General features: G+C 42.8%; 1 protein-coding gene across 1 annotated transcript in view; it reads left to right on the forward strand.

The window, feature by feature from the left end:
* PARP1 (poly(ADP-ribose) polymerase 1) overlaps positions 1–23,007 on the forward strand; it is a 90,822-nt gene that overhangs the window by 36,896 nt on the left and 30,919 nt on the right. Inside the window, exons 5-11 of the mRNA XM_068115089.2 lie at positions 1,431–1,524; positions 3,435–3,551; positions 6,348–6,527; positions 11,026–11,176; positions 14,552–14,692; positions 14,848–15,144; positions 22,008–22,076. Coding sequence (XP_067971190.2) covers positions 1,431–1,524; positions 3,435–3,551; positions 6,348–6,527; positions 11,026–11,176; positions 14,552–14,692; positions 14,848–15,144; positions 22,008–22,076 — 1,049 coding nt within the window. The remainder of the gene's footprint in view (positions 1–1,430; positions 1,525–3,434; positions 3,552–6,347; positions 6,528–11,025; positions 11,177–14,551; positions 14,693–14,847; positions 15,145–22,007; positions 22,077–23,007) is intronic.

Raw genomic sequence — 23,007 nt, forward strand, 5'->3', positions numbered from 1 at the left:
AGAGACGATTATGCAACTAGCCAGGTTGTTCACCTCATCATTCCTGTAATTGCATCAAAAGGGAATTGGATGAGATGGTCATCTCAGTGTGTTGGTGAAATATCATCACCTCTGGTTTGAAGCTATTGAGTGAAAAATCACCAAATACTAATAAAAGTTTTATTATTTATTTATTTTTAAATATTTTTTTTCATTCAAAATTCTCCAAACGGCTAACAACGGATTGTTTGGCTAAGGAAAACTTGAAACTGGCTACATATTTTCAGACCAAATTAGCCTAATTGCTAATTAATATATTTTTCTGCCCAGCTTAAACCCTGTATTCATTTTCTCATATTCAAAATATTGTTCCTTTTTACCATTAACTGTTCTAGTTTTGTGCTCTAATTTGATGGATGGAAGTGGATTGGGGCAATTTTACTCATGCATCTCATATGATAAGTTACTATTGGGACAATGATGCAACTTTATATTGCTTTACAATAAACACATTTTAACACGCAATTCCGTGTTAAATTTGAATCTGCTTTATATATTTTATTTGAGATTATATTTTTAATCAACATTTTGTTTTTGAATTGGATGTCAGCCCAGTATGATGGCCTGTTTTTCCATTATGACCACTTATTGGTTGAATAGCTTATTGCTTGGAATAATGGATCTGAACTTCTGTATGGTTTGCAATGATTAATTAATTTAGTTTAGAAAAAAACGTTTTTATTTGTTCCACTTCCACTTTTATTTGTTCCACTTCTACTTTTATTTGTTCCATTTCCACTTTATTTGTTCCACTTCCACTTTATTTGTTCCACTGCCACTTTATTTGTTCCACTTCCACTTTTATTTGTTCCACTTCTACTTTTATTTGTTCCACTTCTACTTTTATTTGTTCCACTTCTACTTTTATTTGTTCCACTTCTACTTTTATTTGTTCCACTTCCACTTTTATTTGTTCCACTTCTACTTTTATTTGTTCCACTTCCACTTTTATTTGTTCCACTTCCACTTTTATTTGTTCCACTTCCACTTTTATTTGTTCCACTTCCACTTTTATTTGTTCCACTTCCACTTTTATTTGTTCCACTTCCACTTTTATTTGTTCCACTTCTACTTTTATTTGTTCCACTTCCACTTTATTTGTTCCACTGCCACTTTATTTGTTCCACTTCTACTTTTATTTGTTCCACTTCTACTTTTATTTGTTCCACTTCTACTTTTATTTGTTCCACTTCCACTTTTATTTGTTCCACTTCCACTTTTATTTGTTCCACTTCCACTTTTATTTGTTCCACTTCCACTTTTATTTGTTCCATTTCCACTTTTATTTGTTCCACTTCCACTTTTATTTGTTTCGCACCACTGGTGTAGCAGCTTATTGAGCTTGTTTGTGGTTCTTGGCTGAGGCGTTAGTTTTGCTTTGTGTGTTGCAGCAAAAGAAAGCCTGCGAAAGTAGAACCAGATGGGATTTTGAGCAAGAAAACAAAGTTGTCAGACCAAGATACTGAGGAAGACAAACTGCTCAAGGTATGGTCATAGCGTCGGGCATGGTCTCGATAACCAAAGCAAATGTAATTTGGCATAACTCTGTGCTTGCATTAATCATGGATTTGAGTCTTTGTGCCATTGTCATTGATTAAGACATTTGTGACAAAATTATTGCTGTGAGAAACATACAATGAATGTCAGACACCTGATGAGTTGATTGTGTGACCTGTTTTTTATTTTTGGAAGTTTTTCCTTCCTATTTTGAATTCGTCTAATGGACTCAGATTTTCCTTGTAGATTTGTAGTTTGCTCTCTTAATGGCAGAGCAGGTCAAGCCTGGACTGTCCGACAATTCCCCAATGGTTGTTTGTTTGTAATAATTGGATCACACATTTATCCACAGAGTCTTATTCCCTGGAGGGTTATCTAATTCAATTTTGCTCTGATCACTACTGCATTAAATAATATTTTATTTTAACGGTAGGAAAGTTTGCCTATTACTGCTTGCATTGCATTGCACAGATGGCAGTGCATTTACTAAGGTTCCTGCTGGTTATTTAAATAAACTTTTTAGTGATAAATTCAAATAAAATACTGGAAATAAATATTTGCAGAGAGTTTGGAGAGCAAGGCTGGATGCCAGACTATCGAAAGCTCGAGATGTATTTACAGAGACTGCTCTGATCTCGTCTGATATTGAGGACTTCCATCCATTGTTGGGAGAGTAGAAGCAGCATGTCTGAGATAGCGTGACCTGGTCTTAATTGGCCTATAAACCTATAGACTGATCGATTGGGAATCGGCATGGTAAGGCACCATTATTTAAACCCAGACTGCCCTTTGGCAAGGCTTGGCCTATTCGGCAGAGTGGGGTGACTCCATATTACTGGTGCGTGAGCAAATTCAGGGCGGAAGAGGGGACCCATTCCCAACTGGTGACCGTGTCAGTTTTCAGAGGCTTGTGTGCTGTTACTGTATGTATGTATGTATGTATGTATGTATGTATGTATGTATGTATGTATGTTTAACATCAAGCTGCACTTTTTTCACCATGTCGAAAATCATTCTCGGTGTTGCATCAGGAATTCAGTGATGTGTTATATTGAACTGTTGTTGGATTTTTTCACATTAAAGAAAGTGTTCTCACATTGCTTGCTCCCACATGGGACAAAATTGAAATTATGATGTCAGGTGACAATATTCATCGACGTTGAAATCCCTGCAGAAGTTTTGAGCAGTTGTTTTTATTTTTTTATGCCTCCGCCGACTAAGTTGCCGTAGACATTATGTTTTCAGGTTGTCCGTCAGTCCATCTGTCATAGGTTTTCGTTACCGAGATAACTTGAGAACGACTGAAGGGATCTAGTCAAACTTGGTGGAGGTATGTATAATGAGGTAAAGATGAACTGATTAGATTTTGGGGTCATGATGTCACAAAGGTCAGAGGTCATGTTAAGTAAAAATTATGTTGCTGCACCAACTTGTGATTCAGTGATGAGATTTTGAACAAGCTTGGTATAAGTATATATGATGCAAAGATGAACTGATTGGATTGTGCCATCAAGAGGTCAAAGATCAGAGGTCATGTCAGGTAAAAATGGGATAACTTGAGAACAGTTTAATAGATTTAAATCAAACTTAGTACAAGTATGCATAATGATGTAATGATGTGGGCGAAGGCATATTGGTTGACGTGACGTCAGAGTGTCGTCGTAACGTCGAAGAGTGTCGTCGTTCCAGTTATTTTTTTGAAATACAATATAATTGTAATTTGACGACTTGTTACGATGATGTATCATTAACATGAGGCTGCTTACAGAATATGCATCTTATAGAATTTGCCTATTGCAGCAGAAACGGAACAATGTTTTGTCGTTTTGCAAATGATGTCCCATGGAGGGAAAACCGAGTAAGATAGAGAACACGCTCCCCTAATGTGCCGTCTGCAGGATCAGACCAAGAAGATGTGGAGCTTCAAGGATTCTCTGACCAAAGTGTCTTCTGAGATTGATCTGAAGGAATTGCTCATTGCAAATGGGCAAAAGGTGCCTGTTGGTGAAACAGTGGTGAGATGTTCATGACTACCTTTCAAAGTTGGTGAAAAGCATTGCATTTGCAGAAAAACTTTTTATTGCCCTTTAATAGATAAAAAATACATTGTAAGCACGCTTGATAATAATTTCACAGCATTATTTTTGACTTATTTTTGACTTATTGTCTGCACAAAACAGTCTCGCCACTCACATACTATGTCCCGGTATGGTCCTCAAGACGGGATTTGAAGCTGAGTCACTAACTTCCTTCCATAGTATGAATTCCATTGCTTGGGAACAGACTGTATTGGACTTTAGAAAAGCTTGTGGAGTCTGTTTCCTCAAAACAAAAAATAACCTTCCAAGGATATTGCTTGAGCATCGAGTTACATAGTCAGCAATGGACCAAATGGAACGTTGTTTGTGACATCCTAACCATAGTGGGATGCAAGAAGAAGCTGTTGTTTCAGGCGTTAACCCTTCATCAGAGCAAAAGAGCTTATTAACCCTTTGTTGGAGCAACCTTCTTTTGCTGTGATAAAGGGTTAACACCTGAAACATCAGCTTCTACTTTGCTCTCATGCAGGTGAGCATACTTCATTGAACGTTTTGTTTATTTTGTCTGTCGTTCTACCCATCCGCCAACGCAATTCGACACGAGCATTCTCGAGCAAGACCAATTCTTCATTTTACAATTTCGGCAGTGTTTGATTCCAGGAAATGGGTTTTTCCTTTTGTCATTCAGGCACTTTGTAGCAATTCCGTATCTTAAAATTTAGAATACAAATTGAGTTTCTGAAATTTCTAATTGGACATAAATTTGTCCAATTTTTTTAGCCTCACACCTCGCCCCAAAGCTGTTTGATAAAGTTGTGTGAACATTCCATGAGATGTTTTTTTTTTTTTTCATGAATCAAGCTCTGTCAAGAAAGTACATCATAGCTTTGCTAATTGTCCCCCGTCGCTCAGCGGAGCGAAAGGGGGACTATGGCTATCATAGCTTTGCTAATTGTCCCCCGTCGCTCAGCGGAGCGAAAGGGGGACTATGGCTTTCCCCTCCGTCCGTGTGTCCGTCCGTCCGTCCGGGCGTGCGTGCGTGCGTAAGCGAAGGACCGCATTCGAATTTGGTGTGTGGGTGCAACCCACGTCAAAATCCAAAATGGCCGCCGCCATGTATGTCTGATGCCATGTATGTCTGAACCTTGTAACCTGCATATCTTGAAAAATAAGCGAAGTACCAACTTCTAATCTGGTGTGTGGGTGTATCTAGGCACAAGGAAGAACGGTATTGAAAATTGGGTCGCCACGTCAAAATCCAAGATGGCCGCCGCCATGTATGTCTGAACCTTGTGAGATGAATATCTTGAAAAATAAGTGAAATACCAACTTCTAATTTGGTGTGTGGGTGTATCTCGGCATAAGGACGAACGCTATTGAAAATTGGGTCGCCACGTCAACATCCAAGATGGCCGCCACCATATATATGTCTGAACCTTGTGAGCGAAATATCTTGAAAAATAAGTGAAGTGCCAACTTCTAATCTGGTGTGTGGGTGTATCGAGGCACAAGCAAGAACGCTGTTTAAAATTGGGTCGCCATGTCAAAATTCAAGATGGCCGCCGCCATGTATGTCTGATGCCATGTATGTCTGAACATTGTAACCTGCATATCTTGAAAAATAAGCGAAGTACCAACTTCTAATCTGGTGTGTGGGTGTATCTAGGCATAAGGAAGAACGCTTTTGAAAATTGGGTCGCCACGTCAAAATCCAAGATGGCCGCCGCCATGTATGTCTGAACCTTGTGAGATGAATATCTTGAAAAATAAGTGAAGTACCAACTTCTAATCCGGTGTGTGGGTGTATCTCGGCATAAGGACGAACGCTATTGAAAATTGGGTCGCCACGTCAAAAGCCAAGATGGCCGCCACCATATATATGTCTGAACCTTGTGAGCAAAATATCTTGAAAAATAAGCGAAGTACCAACTTCTAATCTGGTGTGTGGGTGTATCTAGGCATAAGGAAGAACGCTATTGAAAATTGGGTCGCCATGTGAAAATCCAAGATGGCCGCCGCCATGTATGTCCGAACCTTGTGAGATGAATATCTTGAAAAATAAGCGAAGTACTAACTTCTAATTTGGTGTGTGGGTGTATCTCGCCATAAGGAAGAACGCTATTGAAAATTGCGTCGCCACGTCAAAATCCAAGATGGCCGCCACCATATATATGTCTGAACCTTGTGAGCGAAATATGTCGAAAAATAAGCGAAGTACCAACTTCTAATCTGGTGTGTGGGTGTATCTAGGCACACGGAAGAACGCTGTTTAAAATTGGGTCGCCACGTCAAAATCCAAAATGGCCGCCGCCATGTATGTGAATCTTGTGAGAAGAATATCTTGAAAGATAAGCGAAGTACCAACTTCTAATTTGGTGTGTGGGTGTATCTCAGCATAAGGAAGACCGCTATTGTAAAGTGGGTCGCCACGTCAAAATCCAGGACGGCCGCCACCATATATATGTCTGAACCTTGTGAGCGAAATATCTTGAAAAATAAGCGAAGTACCTTCTGGTGTGTGGGTGTATCTAGGCATAAGGAAGAACGCTATTGAAAATTGGGTCGCCACGTCAAAATCCAAGATGGCCGCCTCCATGTATGTCTGACCGTTGTGAGCGAAATATCATATCATAGCATGTTTTCTGCGTGTTCCACTTTGTCAACTCACATCACTTCCCCGACGGGGGACCTAGGCGTAACGCTTGTTTGTGATAATTTATCTCATTTAGAGGAACATTGAAATTGCACTTTTCTTTTTCTTTTTTTCCCCAGATTTTGGAGCGACTCGCAGATGGCATGCTATTTGGTGGTCTGCTACCATGTGAAGAGTGTAAGCAGGGACAGCTGGTTTCTGAGAGCGATGCATACCACTGTACTGGAAACATTTCTGCTTGGACCAAGTGCCAAGCCAAGACGAAAACCCCTGAGCGCAAGCCCTGGGTCATCCCAAAGGTTCGCTTTCTTGGAGATCACTGGTTCACAAAGCACTACAATGCAGATTGGTCAAAGCCATAATACTTTATCAATTGGATGCCATTCTGTGACTGAGCTGAAGACCAATACTCATCACCTGATGCGATAATATACTTAGCAAGCTGAGATTGGTTGGTGTATGACGTCTTGTGATGAGGATAGGTCTGATTCACATCAATTCAGAGCTGACAAATGTTTTTTTCGACACATGCATGTAGTTTGTTTCGATGTTTTGCTGAGAATTTGCATCGAGTCATTAATTGATATACAGTCACGTGAAAAAGTAAGTACACCCCATGTAAAGTTTTGACTTTTTCAACATATTTCAACATACAGCTATTTGATCTTCATTTCAACAATATTGAGAGATAAAGGTGATATAATATAACAAATATCATGAAACATTTACATTTTGTTGTCCATTGTATAATTTAAATAAACATAAATGCAAATTTCGCATGTGGAAAAAGTAAGTACACCCCTACATTTATCACTACTTCAAATACCTAAAATTAGAATCAGGTGCACCAGCTCAGGTGCAAATGATTAGAACATCGTTAGAGAGGATCTTGGAGGAACCTGTCTTATTTAAACCTCAGACATTTAGTTTGGTTTGCTCTTTGTTGTTGAAGTGTGCGGTGTCACCATGCCTGGATCAAAAGAGCTCTCCGAGGCCTTCAGAAAGAAGGTTATAGATGCCTACGAGTCTGGGAAGGGATTTAAAAAGATCTCCAAACTATTTGAAATCAATCATTCGACTGTCCGGAAGATCATCTACAAGTGGAGAAGATTCCAAACAACTGCCAACTTGTTCAGGCCAGGCCGCCCCAGCAAGTTCAGCCCGAGAGCAGACCGCAAGATGCTGAAAGAAGTCTCTAAGAACCCCAGAATGTCATCACGGGACCTACAGGTAGCTCTTGCCACTGTTGATGTCAAAGTGCATGAGTCTGCCATTAGAAAGAGGCTGCACAAATTTGATCTACATGGGAGGTGTGCCAGGAGGAAACCTTTGCTGTCCAGAAAGAACATCAGGGCAGACTAAAGTTTGCCAATGAACACCTAGGCAAAGACCAGCACTTCTGGAACAGTGTGCTCTAGACAGATGAGTCAAAGGTAGAGTCCAATACCAACTGTAAAGCATGGTGGTGGAAATATTATGGGTTGGGGCAGCTTTGCTGCATCAGGGCCTGGGCAACTCACCATCATAGAATCCACTATGAATTCTTCATTGTACCAGAGGGTGCTTGAGGATTATGTGAGGCCATCTGTCGGAAAGTTGAAGCTCAACCGAAGGTGGACCTTGCAACATGACAATGACCCTAAACATACCAGTAAATCCACCAAGCAATGGCTGAAAAGAAAGAAATGGAGGGTTCTGGAATGGCCAAGTCAAAGCCCGGATCTAAATCCCATCGAGATGTTGTGGGGGGTTTTGAAACGAGCTGTGCATGCAAGAAACCCCTCAAATATTGCACAGCTGAAAGAATTCTGCATGGATGAGTGGGCAAAAATTTCTCCTCGTCGATGTCAGAGACTGGTAGACAGTTATAAGAAACGCCTACTTGACGTTGTTTCTGCCAAAGGAGGCAATACCACCGATTAGAGCCAAGGGTCTTACTTTTTCCACATGCGAAATTTGCATTTATGTTTATTTAAATTATACAATGGACTACAAAATGTAAATGTTTCATGATATTTGTTATATTATATCACCTTTATCTATCAATATTGTTGAAATGAAGATCAAATAGCTGTATGTTGAAATATGTTGAAAAGGTCAAAACTTTCCATGGGGTGTACTTACTTTTTCACATGACTGTATGTGGGAAAATTACGTGCCCAGACCGGGAATCGAACCCAGGTCCTCTGGTGAACCGTACCAGTGCTTTGCCATCTGCGCGATCTGGGCAACCCTGACTGAGCATGCAGTTTTCCCACACATATGATTGCCACTCATTTTCCGTCGATGCTTCCGGGGCACTCGCTTCCAACCATAGGAGCACCAACGGCCTGAACACGAGAGGGTCTTTCTCCAATGGGGGGACAAATCCATGTCCTCTATTATAAACACCACTTGGGGTGTAGAAACAAGTAAATTGAAGATCAGACACCCATCCCCTATCCCACCCCCCGATAAGCCAATTTCGTTGCAACATGGTGTACTGTTGCTCAGTACACTAACGGGGCGTGAAGACTAATGTAGATGGCAACAGCAAAATGGAAGAGTGGTTTGCACCATGGGATGACATCCTGCGTCCGACTGTGTAGTCAGCGTCAATATGTAGCCAATCTAGAAAATAATGGTTCATAATAAACTGAATGGTGCATAATCACATGCTCAACAAAAGCCCAAAACGACTGCTTTATAAATGGTTAATGATCATTTTATGAAACCAGGCCAATTCCACCAAAATGTTAATACGGACTGGGATTTATGTCCTGCATTCAGAATATCGATGAATGAGCATCGTTGCACAAGTATTGCTCATGGTTTACAGAAGTACCGAACTGCACAGTGGGAACTTTTGTTTTTGTTTGATTAACTCTCCTTTTCCTGCCAATTGCCAGTGAGTGATGTTTTGTGTGGGTTGTGGAGAACAAAAAGGGCTTTGTTGAATCTGTCTGTGTTGATAATCTTGTGTATACAACTTGCATAAATTAAATAATCTCCTTTTTACAACTTGCATAAATTAAATAATCTCATGTTTACAACTTGCATAAATTAAATAATCTCATGTGTACAGCTTGCATAAATAAAATAATCTCATGTTTACAACTTGCATCAATGAAATAATCTCGTTTACAGCTTGCATAAATTAAATAATCTCATCTATCTATAATTCCAGTAATCTCTGTGTGTGTGTGTGTGTGTCTGTCTGTGTGTGTGTTTGTTTGTCTGTGACCGCTGTTTCTCGACAACCACGGGTCCGATATACTTGAAACTTGCCAGGTATATTGCTGGGGACCCGAGGATGTGCCTTTTCAAGGTTTCATATTAATCGGACAATTACTTACCGAGCGATGTCCAAAAAACGATTCAACCAATCAGAGAGCAGCGAACTAGCGCGTGTGCCGAACGTGGCGGACACACTCTGCCTCGGATGGCACATTTGAGAGCGTATTCATTTATTTCACGTTTGCAAACTATGTTGGCGCTATGTTGGCGTTAAACGATGTTTTAAAACTAATAAAAACGAATTTGCGATTCATTCGCTTTCCTGCGCGTTTGTGTACGCGATGGCGATTTCTTTACCAAACTCCGGAAGCCGTTCGCTTTGGACCGAACCATTTCATGTAAATAGAGGGGGGGGTTCTGTGGTCGTTGCGAATGGACCAAACCATTCATGTAAATAGAGGGGGGGGATTGTCACTGTACTCGCAAGCCGTTCGCCGTTCGCTTTGGCGTTGCGAATGGACCAAACCATTTCATGTAAATAGAGGGGGGGGATATAATTTTAGATAGATATATAGTACGGGCATATATATAGTACGGGCATGCCCTAGTGTTTACAACTTGCATAAATTAAATAATCTCATGTTTACAGCTTGCATAAATGAAATACTCTCATGTTTACAACTTACACAATGAAATAATCTCATGTTTACAGCTTGCATAAATTAAATAATCTCATGTTTACAACTTGCATAAATTAAATAATCTCATGTTTACAGCTTGCATAAATGAAATAATCTCATGTTTACAACTTACATCAATTAAATAATCTCATGTTTGCAGCTTGCATAAATTGAATAATCTCATGTTTACAACTTGCATATACAGTATTAAATAATCTTATGTTTACAACTTGCATAAATTAAATAATCTCATGTTTGGCAATCCCTGGTGTTGGCTTAGCGGTTAGGGTGCCGGCTTGGGATCCTTGGATCCTGGGTTCAAATCCCAGTCGATCGCTGAATTAACGCCAGGGGGGTTGACTCAGCCTGTCATCCTTCCGAGGTCGGCAAATTGAGTACCAGCTTGCTGGGATGAATGAGCACGGTGTGTACCCCGGTTTAGAATAGGTACACCGTATCCCTGCACATCGTAAGAGGCGACCAAGGGTTGGCGTCAGGAAGGGCATCAGGCCATAAAAACATTGCCTCAAACAGGGAACCATGATTGTCATGGGGCCCGCAAGGCTAACCCCCGCCCTAGCGGGGAAAATGGCCTTAAAACGATCATTCATTCATTCATTCATTACAACTTGCATAAATTAAATAATCTCGTGTTTACAGCTTGCATAAACTGCAAGTTTTTTTTTTTTTTTTTTTTTTTTTACAGCTTGCATAAACTAATCTCATGTTTACAACTTGCATAAATTTCAATAATCTCTTTTCACAACTTGCATAAATTAAATAATCTTGTGTTTACAACTTGCATAAATTAAATAATCTCATGCTTACAGATTGCCTAAATTAAAGCATTCATTAAAATTATTTAAACAATTTTTAATTGGTGTGCCTGCTTTAATTTCAGGAACTTCAAGTGAATAAATTCCTGAAGAACTACAAGTTCAAGCCTCGGGAACGCATTTTTCGATCCGCTCAAGTAGTCACTGAGGTTGTCCAAGATGTGGAGTCTATTCCAGATGTTAAACCACCAGTGTGCAAGCCTAAGCCTGAAAAAGGTTTGCACCTGACAGCGGGAATGCTCTTTTTGTTTCGTTTTCAAATGCATGTCGTGCTTATTGAGCTTGTTTGCATGGAAAATAAGAGGCCGAAGCAGAAGGTCTGCTGTTCTTGCATTGTATTTATGGGATTCTCCTGTGATGAGGCCTTGGCGTCAGGAAGGGCATCCGGCCATAAAAACATTGCCTCAAACAGGGAACCATGATTGTCAAGGGGCCTGCAAGGCTAACCCCCACTCTAGCGGGGAAAATGGCCTTAAAACGATCATTCATTCATTCATTCCTGTGATGAGGCCAAAGCACAAGGTCAGCAGTTATATAGGAAGCAGGTCTGTGACCTCTATTTTTTTTTCTTCTTTTTTATCACTTCTTCATGGTTTAGATTGCTCTCCCATCTGAACCTCTGCATCAACTCCAGGATGTACCTGTTCTTTCTGTTAGCCCCTCCTGGTTTAACTTCCAAAATCCAGGCTGACGGGACACCTCAACTCTGACCTTGCTTTTCTCGTGGGGGCGAAGGGGGAGTTGTAGGATCTGCCAGGGGCTGTTCTATACCACTCTTCACTCTTCCTCCAGGGCTTCAAGCAGATGGGGCATCCATCTCTCATGTATTTCCCCATCCTACTCACAATCTTATTTCTCTCATTCATCTTTCCTAACCCAACACACTTACTTCCAGGTTGCAGTGTTTCTTCCTTCTCATTCTCTGTCTTTTCCTGTTTTTTTTCATTCCCTTGTTTATGTCCATAGTTGCCCCACTGCTCTATTGTGGGTTCATACGATACACTCTGTCACCTTGCTCTTCCATAAGCCTCGATCATTTAGAGAAGACATGCAAAATTTATAACCCCTTTTCACTGCTGTTCAACGCCAGTAGTGTGTGATGTAATTTTCTAACACCTTTTTAACGATTATTTAAGGCTCGTATAAGAGCTAAAACATATAACATATCATAAAGGGAGCGAAGGGAGTGGGAGACAAGAGGGGGTGAGAGAGTGAAGCACAACAACAGTAGGGAACAGGGACATCGGGAGATCTGTGCGAGAGAGAGGACGACATGGGATATACAAGATGGACACTACAGGGACGTTTAGGAGGAAAACGGAATTTTGAAGGAGGTGGGTTTGGGGTGGATTAACAGTGGTAAAAAAGATCAAGGTTTTGGATGGGGGGAGATAAGATAAGAGATGGTGGTGAACAGGTGTTTTGAAGACCTGGAGGGAAGAGTGGGATTGAAGAGAGTGTGGGAGTTTGTTCCAGAGGTGGGGAAAAAGAGGAATGGAGGAAGGATGGTGAGAAGAGAGTCTTAATTTTGGAAGTTTCACCTGAAGAGGGTTGTTGACAGACCTTGTGCATCCTACAGAAATATTGTGGGGGACAGAGCACAGACAGAGCAGGGGGTGCAAGGCCAGATAGGAGTCGGTAGAAGACAGAAAGACCACCAACCTGCCTGCGGTGAGAGAGTGAAAGGCCCTCAGAATCAGCTTCATCGCGGGAGATACCAATGATCCTAAAAGCCTTGGTTTCTACAGCTTGAAGCCGAGCTAGGTGTGAGGCAGGAGCACCAGACATTTTGAGGGATGAGAGATGGAACGGCAGAGAGTGGAGTCATCAGCAAAAAGATAAAGATAATTTTCCAGAGAGTCAGAGAGATCATTGATGAAGATTAGAAAAAGCACAGGGCCCACAACACTGCCTTGAGGAACTCCAGCCTGGGCAGGAAGGGGAGATGAGAGAAATCCATTGAGAGTTACACGCTGACTACGACAGGAGAGGAGGAAGTCCACAAGCCATGCGTGGATTGGTGAGCAGAGCGGGGTGCCAGTCCGTATCGAAGGCACGTGATATGTCAAGGGAGACGGTTCTGATTTCCTGTTTGGCATGGAGGACCTCCACCCATTGTTGAGAAAGCAGAAGCAGCATGTCTAGAGTAGAGTGACCTGGTCTGAACCCAAATTGATGATCTGAGATCAAGCCATTGGAAAAGAGGAAGGATTTAATGTCAGAAGCAATGATGGATTCCATGACCTTGCTGATTATTTGGAGCAGGCTGATTGGTCTGTAGTTGCAAGGATCTATTTTTACACCTTTTTTGTGTAAAGCGGTAATGTTGGCTGATTTCCAAGCTGATGGCAGATGACCTTGACCTAAAGAGAGGGTGACAGAAACTTATCCACCTTGTCGAGAGAGAAGGACACAGAGTCCAGGAGCAGCTGGGTTTGACTGAGAAAGGTGGGCACAGAGAGCGATGGGTTTAGGACACAATATTTGGAGGCAATCACTGAGTTGAGGCATTCAGCCTTATTACGTGCAGTGTCAGCTGTGTAGCTGTTTGAGGTAAGGGAGGGGATGGAGGGGGAACAAACACCAGAAACAAATTTGACCAGACGCCACCAGGATTTGGAGGATGGAGACAGGCGCGAGTTCAATTCCTTATGAACGTTCGGTTCCTTCGTTTGCGAGTTCAGTTCCTTATGCGAGTTCAGTTATGTCATACCCTTCCTCCTCATGCGAGTTCAGTTTTGAGAGTCGAGAGATATTGTTTCCTGGCTCTCCTGAGGGTAGTCACACACACACTTGTTCTGAGCTTTGTGAAAGGAACTGAGATAACCTTCAGTTGGATTAGCCTTTCATGAGGCGAAGGCAAGTTGCTAGTTCAGTGTACCATAGACAGGAGGAAGGGTATGACAACTGAAGGCGAGATGGGATGGGTGTTCACAGGCAGGGCGTGCATCACTCAGTGTGCTGTCTGTCGGATGGGTTGTAAACCTGGTGACCTGTCTGCCAGCATTGTTGGCTGGTTATCATAATAATATTGACCTTAAATATCCCATGATGACTTTCAATGGAGAGTAGGCAAGTTATAACGGGTGACAATAACAAACTACCCAGTGCATTTCCTTGGAAGGAACCTGCTTCAACCCAATCGTCCTGACACCCTAGAAAGGGTGTTTAGCTTACTTGTTGTTTAGCTGTGTGAGTTGGCTTGACTCTTTAAAATTACATCAGTAGTGTAGCGTCATTGGGCCGAACTTGTCATGCTATATACTTAATAGCACATTATTTGCATAATGACCATGTGTTTATCCATTTTTCTGTTTTCTCGTTATTCTTCTCAGACTTTGTCTTGATTATAGTGTACTGTACCTCAAATCTTTGCATACATTTCTGATTTCTTATTTGTACCATATTCTATCTTGTCTCCTCATTTTTGTATTTGCTGTATATTCTTTATACTGTTCTTTATTTTGCAATTAATGATTAGTGTGTGCACACTGAATCATGCACATCCTCGGTGTTTATCAATCATTCGTTTATTTCACTTGTAGATTAATTCTCCTCATTCTGACCGTGATATATTTATTATCTTGCCAGGTAAACCATTGGCTGGGCAGTGTGTTCTGCTTGTAGGGAAGATGCAACGCAACAAGGAGGAGTTGAAGAAATTGATCGACTCGTTTGGGGGAAATGTGGTTTCTGTTGTGGAAAAGGCAAATCTTTGCCTCAGCACAAAACGTAAGGCCTAGGAGAATGTGTGGAAAAGGAAGCAAAGAGGGTCGTGAAGAAGGTGGAAGGGAATTGTAACATGTCGGATTGTCGATAAAGGTTCCTCATGTTGGTCTGTCGAGAATCTTGTAAAATGCACAGTACGGATGTTTTGTTTTCTGCAGGGGAGGTTGAAAAGATGGGCCGACGTATGGAGGAGGTCCGAGCAGCTCGAATGTGTGTGGTCAGTGAAGATCTTTTGACTGAGATTGGAGGCAAAGACGACGAAAGCTGCATGGAATTGAAGGATTTCGAAAACTTTGTGCAAGGTCATGCCATATCTGGATGGGGTGTCCCAATGAAGTCTGAGGAGGAACCAGATGAGAAGCCTCTTGTGCAAGATGGATCCGGCCAAGGGGAAGGGATTGAAAAACCTAAGAAAAGCGGGAAGAGCTCGAGAGGGAAGGGCAAAGTTGGGGAAGGTAAGTTGTATGCTCTTAAAATTGAAGAGGAATGGCTTCGGAGACTTGATACCTTTTTCAGAGCTGTGAACTGTAGTTAAAGAAGTTGAATAAAGGTGCATTGTTTAACTTGACGAGGAGGACAATCCTGTAATCAAACTTTAAAACCGCCTTAATGTGGAGGGAACTGCAGAGTCCAAAACGTTTTAAAACTACTAATTTTATTAACCCTTCTTCCTTGCTTGATGTTCAGCCTTTAAAACGACAAGAGCATGACCAACCCTCATAAGTTGGCATCAATGGGGAGGAGGAAATTCCTCCTTCGGAAATGTCCTGCTCAGTGCGGTGAGAAAGGTGACATAATTGGTGTGGCATCACTGGTACCCACGGTACCCTGGGAAGTGACGGTCTTTCCCAAAGCTGTGTTTGTCTCTGTCAATCCTGTGTTGTGTGTCTCTTCCTGTTCTCTGTATGCCCATGTGTTCCAGATGTGCATGTGGCAGCTCCAGTCTGAGCTTTAGTTCCTGTAACAACACTTGTTACTTGCGAAATCGTAGATTCACAAGTATATTCATTCCCAGAGTACGTTTGCTTGTCTGTTTTTTTTGTCAGTCACCTGCATGTCGCAATTCTAAACTGATCTTCACGAAACGTAAGCAACTGATAGAGCTAGACAAATGCTGGGAACCTATTGTTTTTGAGGTCAATATGTCAAAGGTCAAGGGTGCATTAATCTTCAATTTTTCAATCGATTGACTATATATATTGATACTGGTTCGCCTAACGGGTCACGAGGGGCTTCGCCGACCCAGTCCCTGACCTTTGACCCTGACGCCAACGGGCCGCAGATAACTCCACCTCATGGCGAGTTTCTAAGCAACCACGGACACCAGCTGAGAGGATTAATTTAGGTTGGGTCCTCGCGGCCAGAATTAATCCCGCCCCTCCAGATAGGGAATCTTGCTTCGCAACGCCCCACTCCTGTCCAATCAGCACGGTCGAGTGATGCCGTCAGTGGGGCTTTGACTAATCTAATTGTGGTGAAACAGTGGGGCAAAACTCGATCTCCTATTTGCATACTATGTCTAACCAATGGAGAAAGAGACAATTGGGCAGTTTGGAAGCAATTGATCATGTAAAGCAAAAAGGCATGCGTTTACAAGACAGAACAGTGACACATGAGAAAGTCCTTACTCCGAGCACATAAGCTGTATGCCCAGATGCCCTTTAGTCAGTCATGTGAAAAACGAATCTACAGACATAGGTGCCTCAGTCACTCCAGGAAACAAGATAGGCAAGGGTGATAAACAGATAAAGTGGAGTTGGTGGGGTTTGATGTCGACCTGGCCTCATCCGTACTATACGTGAGCCGGACGAGGTGTTTGGTGCGGGTGATTGAGAAGTGCAGGTGGGGGGTGCGGTGCTCCTTTCCTATCCCATCTCCAGGTGCTGCATGACATCATCACGGGGCACTTTGCAATTGATGCAAAGGGGGCCCAGCGATGATGTGCGCTGATAGGGAGTACTCAGTTTTCACTTCGGTAGTTTGTTTTCTTTCTTTCTTTCTTGTTTGTTTGTCCGCGTGATATCTTAGCCATCCTTTGAGCTAGGAAGCTGAAATTTCGGCACAATATAGTGAGTAAGTGCTTTGGCAAGAACGTTATTATTTGTTTTTTGATTAATCAATTAATTGATTAGTTACTTAATTATTATCGATTAATTAAGTACTTATTTATTTCCTTTCTCATCTGGGCAATATCTCAGGCACCTTTTGAGCTAGGAAGCTGATATTTGGTCATGACAATGACCAAATGATTTGGGTGTAAAGGGTATTTTTGATTTATTTATTAATCAATTAATCGATTAGTTATTTAGTGATTAATCAATTAATTATTTTTTAGATGAATGACATTTCATTAATTTTCAAAAAGCTACAACTTCGGATGAAACACTCTCCCTCCCAAATACTATGTGCTGCACGGCGGTATCTCCAGGTGCCTTGGCAGTGCTGCACTGGAGGATGTTATTTATTTATTTATTTGGCGTGGGGGCGGTGTACTTTTCTTTTTTTTCCTTTTTTTGTATACAAGATCGAGGCTAGTGAAAGAGCTAACATTAATCACACAAAAAGTGAAACCGACACATAAAATACAAAATAAGGCGTGCGGTAGACAAGATGGGGAGAGAGGGGGAAGGACACAAACACAACATTTGAGAGCAGGAACATCGAGAGAAATGTGGGAGGGAGAGGGCTTGGGGGGAGGTGGGAGAGGTATAAAACATATGAACACTGCAAGGACTTCCAGGAAAGAAGTTGGAATTAAAGAAAAAAAAGTGTATCTGGGGTGAATTAGCGGGGGTAGAAAAGATCAAGGTTTTGGATGTGGGAAGATAAGAGATGGTGATGAACAGCTGTTTTAAAGACCTGGAGGGAGGAGTGGGATTGAAAGGGAGTGGGGGAGTTTGTTCCAGAGGTGGGAGAAAAGGGGAATGAAAGAGTGAAGGTGAGTAGAGAGCCTAGATTTTGGCAGTTTAACCATAAGAGGGTTGCTGGCAGATCTTGTGCGACCTGTAGGAATATTAGGGGGACAGAGCACAGAGAGAGCTGAGGGAGAAAGGCCGGAGAGGAGTCGGTAGAAGACAGAAAGACCACCAACCTGCCTGCGGTGAGTGAGTGAAAGGCCCTCGGAGTTAGCTTCATTGCAGGAAATTCCAATGACAATGATTCTGAAAGCTTTGGTTTCAACAGCGTGAAGCCGAGCTAGGTGTGAGGCAGGAGCACCGGCCCAGAGGGGGGAACAGTATTCCATTGAGCTGTGGATGAAAGCCTTTTATGTGGTGAGGAGCTCAGGTGTGCCAAGGAAGGACTTCGCACGACGGAGGATACCCAGTCGGCGACTGGGCTTGGAGGCCAGCTTGGGAATGTGGTTTTCCCAAGAAAGATCATGGCAGATAGTGAGACTCAAAAGCTTCAGCGACAGAACTTCTTGGAGAGGATTATTCAGAAAGTGGATGGGAGGGTTTTCCAGTCGGTCTTTTCGGAGAGACATAGTAAGAGTGTGAGATTTGTCAGGATTGAAAGACATGTTCCACTTGTTTGACCAGTCTGTGATTTTGTCCAGGTCTGCAGAGAGTGAGGAGGCTGCAGACTGCCGATCTGAAGGATGAGGAATGGAGCGGCAGATAGTGAAGTCATCAGCAAGGAGATAGAGAGGATTTTCCAGAGAGTTGGAGAGATCATTGATGAAGACCAGAAATAGCACAGGGCCCAGAACACTACCTTGGGGAACTCCAGCCAGAACAGGAAGGGGAGATGAGAGAAATCCATTCAGGGCCACACGTTGCCTACGACCAGAGAGGAAGTCCGCAAGCCATGAGTGGAGATTTCCATGGATACCATAGGAGGAGAGTTTGGTGAGCAGAGCTCGGTGCCAGACCGTATCGAAGGCACGTGATATGTCAAGGGAGACAGCTCTGATTTCCTGTTTGGCATTGAGGACCTCCATCCATTGTTGAGACAGCAGAAGCAACATGTCCAGAGTAGAATGACCTGCTCTGAATCCATATTGATGATCAGAGATCAAGCCATTGGAGAAGAGGAAGAATTTGATATCCGAAGCAATGATGGATTCCATGACTTTGCTGATAATTGGGAGCAGGCCAATTGGTCTGTAGTTGCAAGGATCTGTTTTTGCACATTTTTTGTGTAAAGCGGTAATGTTTGCTGATTTCCAAGATGCTGGCAGATGACTTTGAGCAAAAGAGAGGGTGAAAAGAACAGAGAGGGTGAGATAGAGCGGCAGAGCAGGATTTTTGGACCCGTGGGATGATGCCGTCTGGTCCAGTTGCAGAATCAGAGTCGAGGTTTGACAAAAACTTCTCCACCTTGTCAGGAGAGAAGGACACAGAGTCCAGGAGCAGTTGGGTTTGACTGGGAAAGGTGGGAACAGAGAGAGATGGGTTTGGGACACAAGATTTTGAGGCAAACACAGAGGTGAGGCATTTGGCTTTGTCACGTGCGGTGTCAACTGTGTAGCCATTTGAGGTAAGGGAGGGGATGGAGGGGGAACAAACACCAGAAACGGATTTGACCAGACGCCACCAGGATTTGGAGGAAGGAGACAGGTTTGAGAGTTCAATCTTGAGTGTGGAGAGATAGCGCTTCCTGGCTCTCCTGAGGGAAGACACACACTTGTTCCGAGCTTGGTGGAAGGAACTGAGATTGCCTTCAGTTGGATTTGCCTTCCAAAAGGAAAAGGCAAGTTGTTTCAGGGCGCCTGCCTCACCACAAGATTCAGTGTACCATGGACGGGAGGAAGGGTAAGACAACTGAAGACGAGATGGGATAAATCTGTGCATGAGAGAGAGCAGTTTGCTTTGGAAGAATTCCCAGGAAGAATTGATGTCAGAGGCAGTAGAGATGGGAGACCAGTCCAGATGATTGATGGCTGCTTGCAGACCATGCCAGTCAGCCTGAGTGAAATGCCAGACTCGTCAGCACTGAGGAGGCTTTCTGAGAATGGCCAGAGAGATGTTCACTTTAACAAGCACATGATCAGAAGAACCGATTGGAGCAGAAGAAGAGCAGCAGACATTTGCAGGGAAGTTTGTCATAACCTAGTCTAGAAGAGAAGATATTCCATTGACTGAGATCCGGGTCGGGAAATTGACAGATTGTCTCAGCCCCAAAGAGTCGCAGAAGTCCTTTGCTGAGGTGCCATGGCTGGTGAGAGAGGAACCCACACCCAGCCAGCTGGCATGATGACAGTTGAAGTCGCCACATATGAGGAAGAGAGAGTATGGATGAGTTGATAGAAGTTGGTCCATGTTGTTCTACAGCGAAATGTAAATGGAGTCATCACTGTTTGGAGGACTGTACAGAACACATATGAACAAAAGGTGGGAGCAGAGAGGAATCCGTAGCCAGAGGTACTCCTGGGGGTGGGGTGGAGAGAGGGCAGTGCAAGGAGAGTGAGGAAGAGAGTTTTTGATAAAGATAGCCACCCCACCACCAGGACGATGCTCAGGTCTATCATACCGGAGGAGGGAGTAACCAGGAAGAGATAATAAGGAATCAGAGACATCTTGAAGGAGGAAAGTTTCTGTTAAGCAGATCAAGTCTGGATTGTCAGAAGCAACCTGAATGAAGAGATCAATCAGGTTTGAGCGAAGGCCCCGGATGTTTGAGGTCCATACCGTTAATGAGGAGAGAGGGGGAGCATCGGGTGCAGGGGAGGGGAGGGGTAGGGTCAGATGGAGGGTGAGAGGGGGAGGTAGGGAGAGCAGTTGATAGTGTGTCAGAGATTACAGAAGAGTTACAAGAAAGGGAAGGATGAGGAGGACGAAAGGTTTGATGGTGATGGGATGAGGCACAGTGAGGGGTTGTTTTAGGGGGGGGCAGAGGAAAGTAGAAGGTTGGGGAAGGTGGAGGTATGAGATAGAAGGGAGACGAAGTGGGAAGGAGGCAGCTTTGAGGAGGAGGTGAAAGGAGGGAGAATTTGGGAGGGATGGTTGGGGGGGAGATTTGAAGGGGAGGGGTTGGGGGGGGGAGTTTTGAATGGGAGGGGAAAGCGGGGAGTTTAGGAGGGGAGGGGCAAGGGGGGAGTTTAGGAGTGTAGGGGAAAGCGGGGAGATTTGGAGGGGAGGGGCAAGGGGGTGATTTGGAGGGGAGGGGCAAGCGGGGAGTTTAGAAAGTGGATGATTAACGAAAGACGAACATTTATAACAATTTGGGTTTGTTGTGATTTTCAAGTTAGCGATCCGTTTAAGAACGATGGAGGAGGGGTGGAATGAATGTGAATTTCGAGCATGTAGTGATTTAGAATTATAAGAGATTGAATATTTTTTTGAAGTGGAATGAGTTGGAGAGGAAATTGAAAAGAGCCTTTTAAAAAGGAAGAAAAACAGCGTGTTGTAATATACCACTGAATAAAACACTGCAGGGGAAAGTTTAAACATATTTAAACAGAACCGTTAAGAACAGTCATATTCACAAAAATACCAATGGGGAGAGGGAGCCTAGAGGGACAACCACGAGTCACGTGAACAGGGGAAAAGGTGGAGGGCAAGGAGATAATGGGGGCGGGGCGAGACAGCGCACGTGGACAGAAGCACACGATGGGACAACTTCACACGTGGAGAATGGGAAATAAATGTTTGTTTTTTTGTTTTTTGGGGGTGGGGGGGGGGGGGGGGGGTTAAAACGTTAGACAAAGAGTAGATGTTCGGGGGAGAAGGGAAAAATCTAAGAACCTAGCAAAAACAGCGAAGGAAGGAACAAACTGACGGGGGACCGGGGAAGCCCGAGGCAAGGCCGCACACGCGCTGCAAACAGAAACGATTAATTTATGAAAGATTAACACCGAGAAACTTCCTAGGGACACACTGTCGGTTCACACACCGAAAGATAAATACAGTTTCGACAAAATACAATTGTGAACCATGACCTAACTTTGAAAACGTGGAGAACGTGTTCAGCTTCGAAAATCTGTGCCGTCGCCCAATCTGTGCCGTATTTTGAATGTATATGTACTTGTTTATTTATTTGTTTAACAAACTACCGAATTGAAAATGTTCAACTGATGAGATTTTTGTTTTTCTGCCGATAATTCCTCTTTACACTTCAATGGAGACATATAAATTCTGACATTATCATTTTGATAACATGGAGATTGTGTGCAATGTTGATTTGGGGGCAATCTCAGATATAAGCCAGAAAGGGTTGTTGAGGATCATATGGAGAGCATAATATTATTTACTTGAATCCTCACTGCATTATGGAATATCACTAATTTTGTGGGCTTAACATTCCGTAACCTCTTATCCTTAACAAAACAGCACAACTTTGTTTTACCCCTTGTGCACCCACCCTGCACATGGTTCAGGTTCTGGAAAGACTGAGAAGAAGCAGAAGTTGATGTTGAAAGGTGGAGCAGCAGTTGATCCGGACTCAGGTCAGCTTTATTTATTTATTTATTTTCTATGTCATGTATCCTTTGTGGATTAGTACATATAAAATTCCAACCACCCACTTAATTCTATCTGAATAGTCTTGAAGAATTGTGATTGATGATTTATGGCAATCAAGCTCCCCCAGTAACAAATTTTGCCACTTTTAAAGGTGATCAGAATGAGCCGTAAAGTACCTGTGCCATCACCTGTGTAACTTGGTGGTTTTGTCTGTTGTTGGCTAGCCAGTGACAGATGCTAAATATATTTTTGTGAGGTGTTCCTCCTCCCATTGCTTTAAGGAATATGTTGGAATTGTGGTGTTTTCAGGCTTTTCAAACAAAGCAGGCTGACTGCCTTCATGGTCTTTGTTTGTACTTAAATTCTTTGACTTTTGTTGTAACTGCACTCTCCTTATGTATGACCTTTAGATTAATTTTTTTACGGCATAGCCCATAGGGCAAAGCGGTCCAGAACAGTGTTTGTCCGTCCGTCCGTATGTATGGATGGATGGATGTGTGTCCCCTCAAACTATACCAATCAGAGCTGAGGATCTGGTCACATGACAGGGTGATGTGATTACGTCTGATGTCATTACGGCATACAACGGCTGACTCCACACTCCGGCATTTTGATTCCAATGTCGTTCATGCCGAACATATCGTCGAACCTCTCATATATCACAATCGCCATGCTCTACCTTCACGTTTTTCATTCAGTGTGAAACACAAACAAACCGATTGTTAAAATAACCATTGGGCATCAAAAGCATAGACGTTACGGATCTTCCAACGACACAGTACGTATAGGCCTAAGGCTTCATGCCTTCATGCCTCACCTGCAGGTCGCTTTGGACAAATTTAGCTCAGGTTTCTTAATACAGTAGTTGTTTTCATAATAATATTAATAGCGTTATTACTAATAATATAGTAAATA

This window comes from Myxine glutinosa, chromosome 5 (genome assembly GCF_964187855.1).
Source record: "Myxine glutinosa chromosome 5, kmMyxGlut1.1, whole genome shotgun sequence".
Lineage (NCBI taxonomy): Eukaryota > Metazoa > Chordata > Myxini > Myxiniformes > Myxinidae > Myxine > Myxine glutinosa.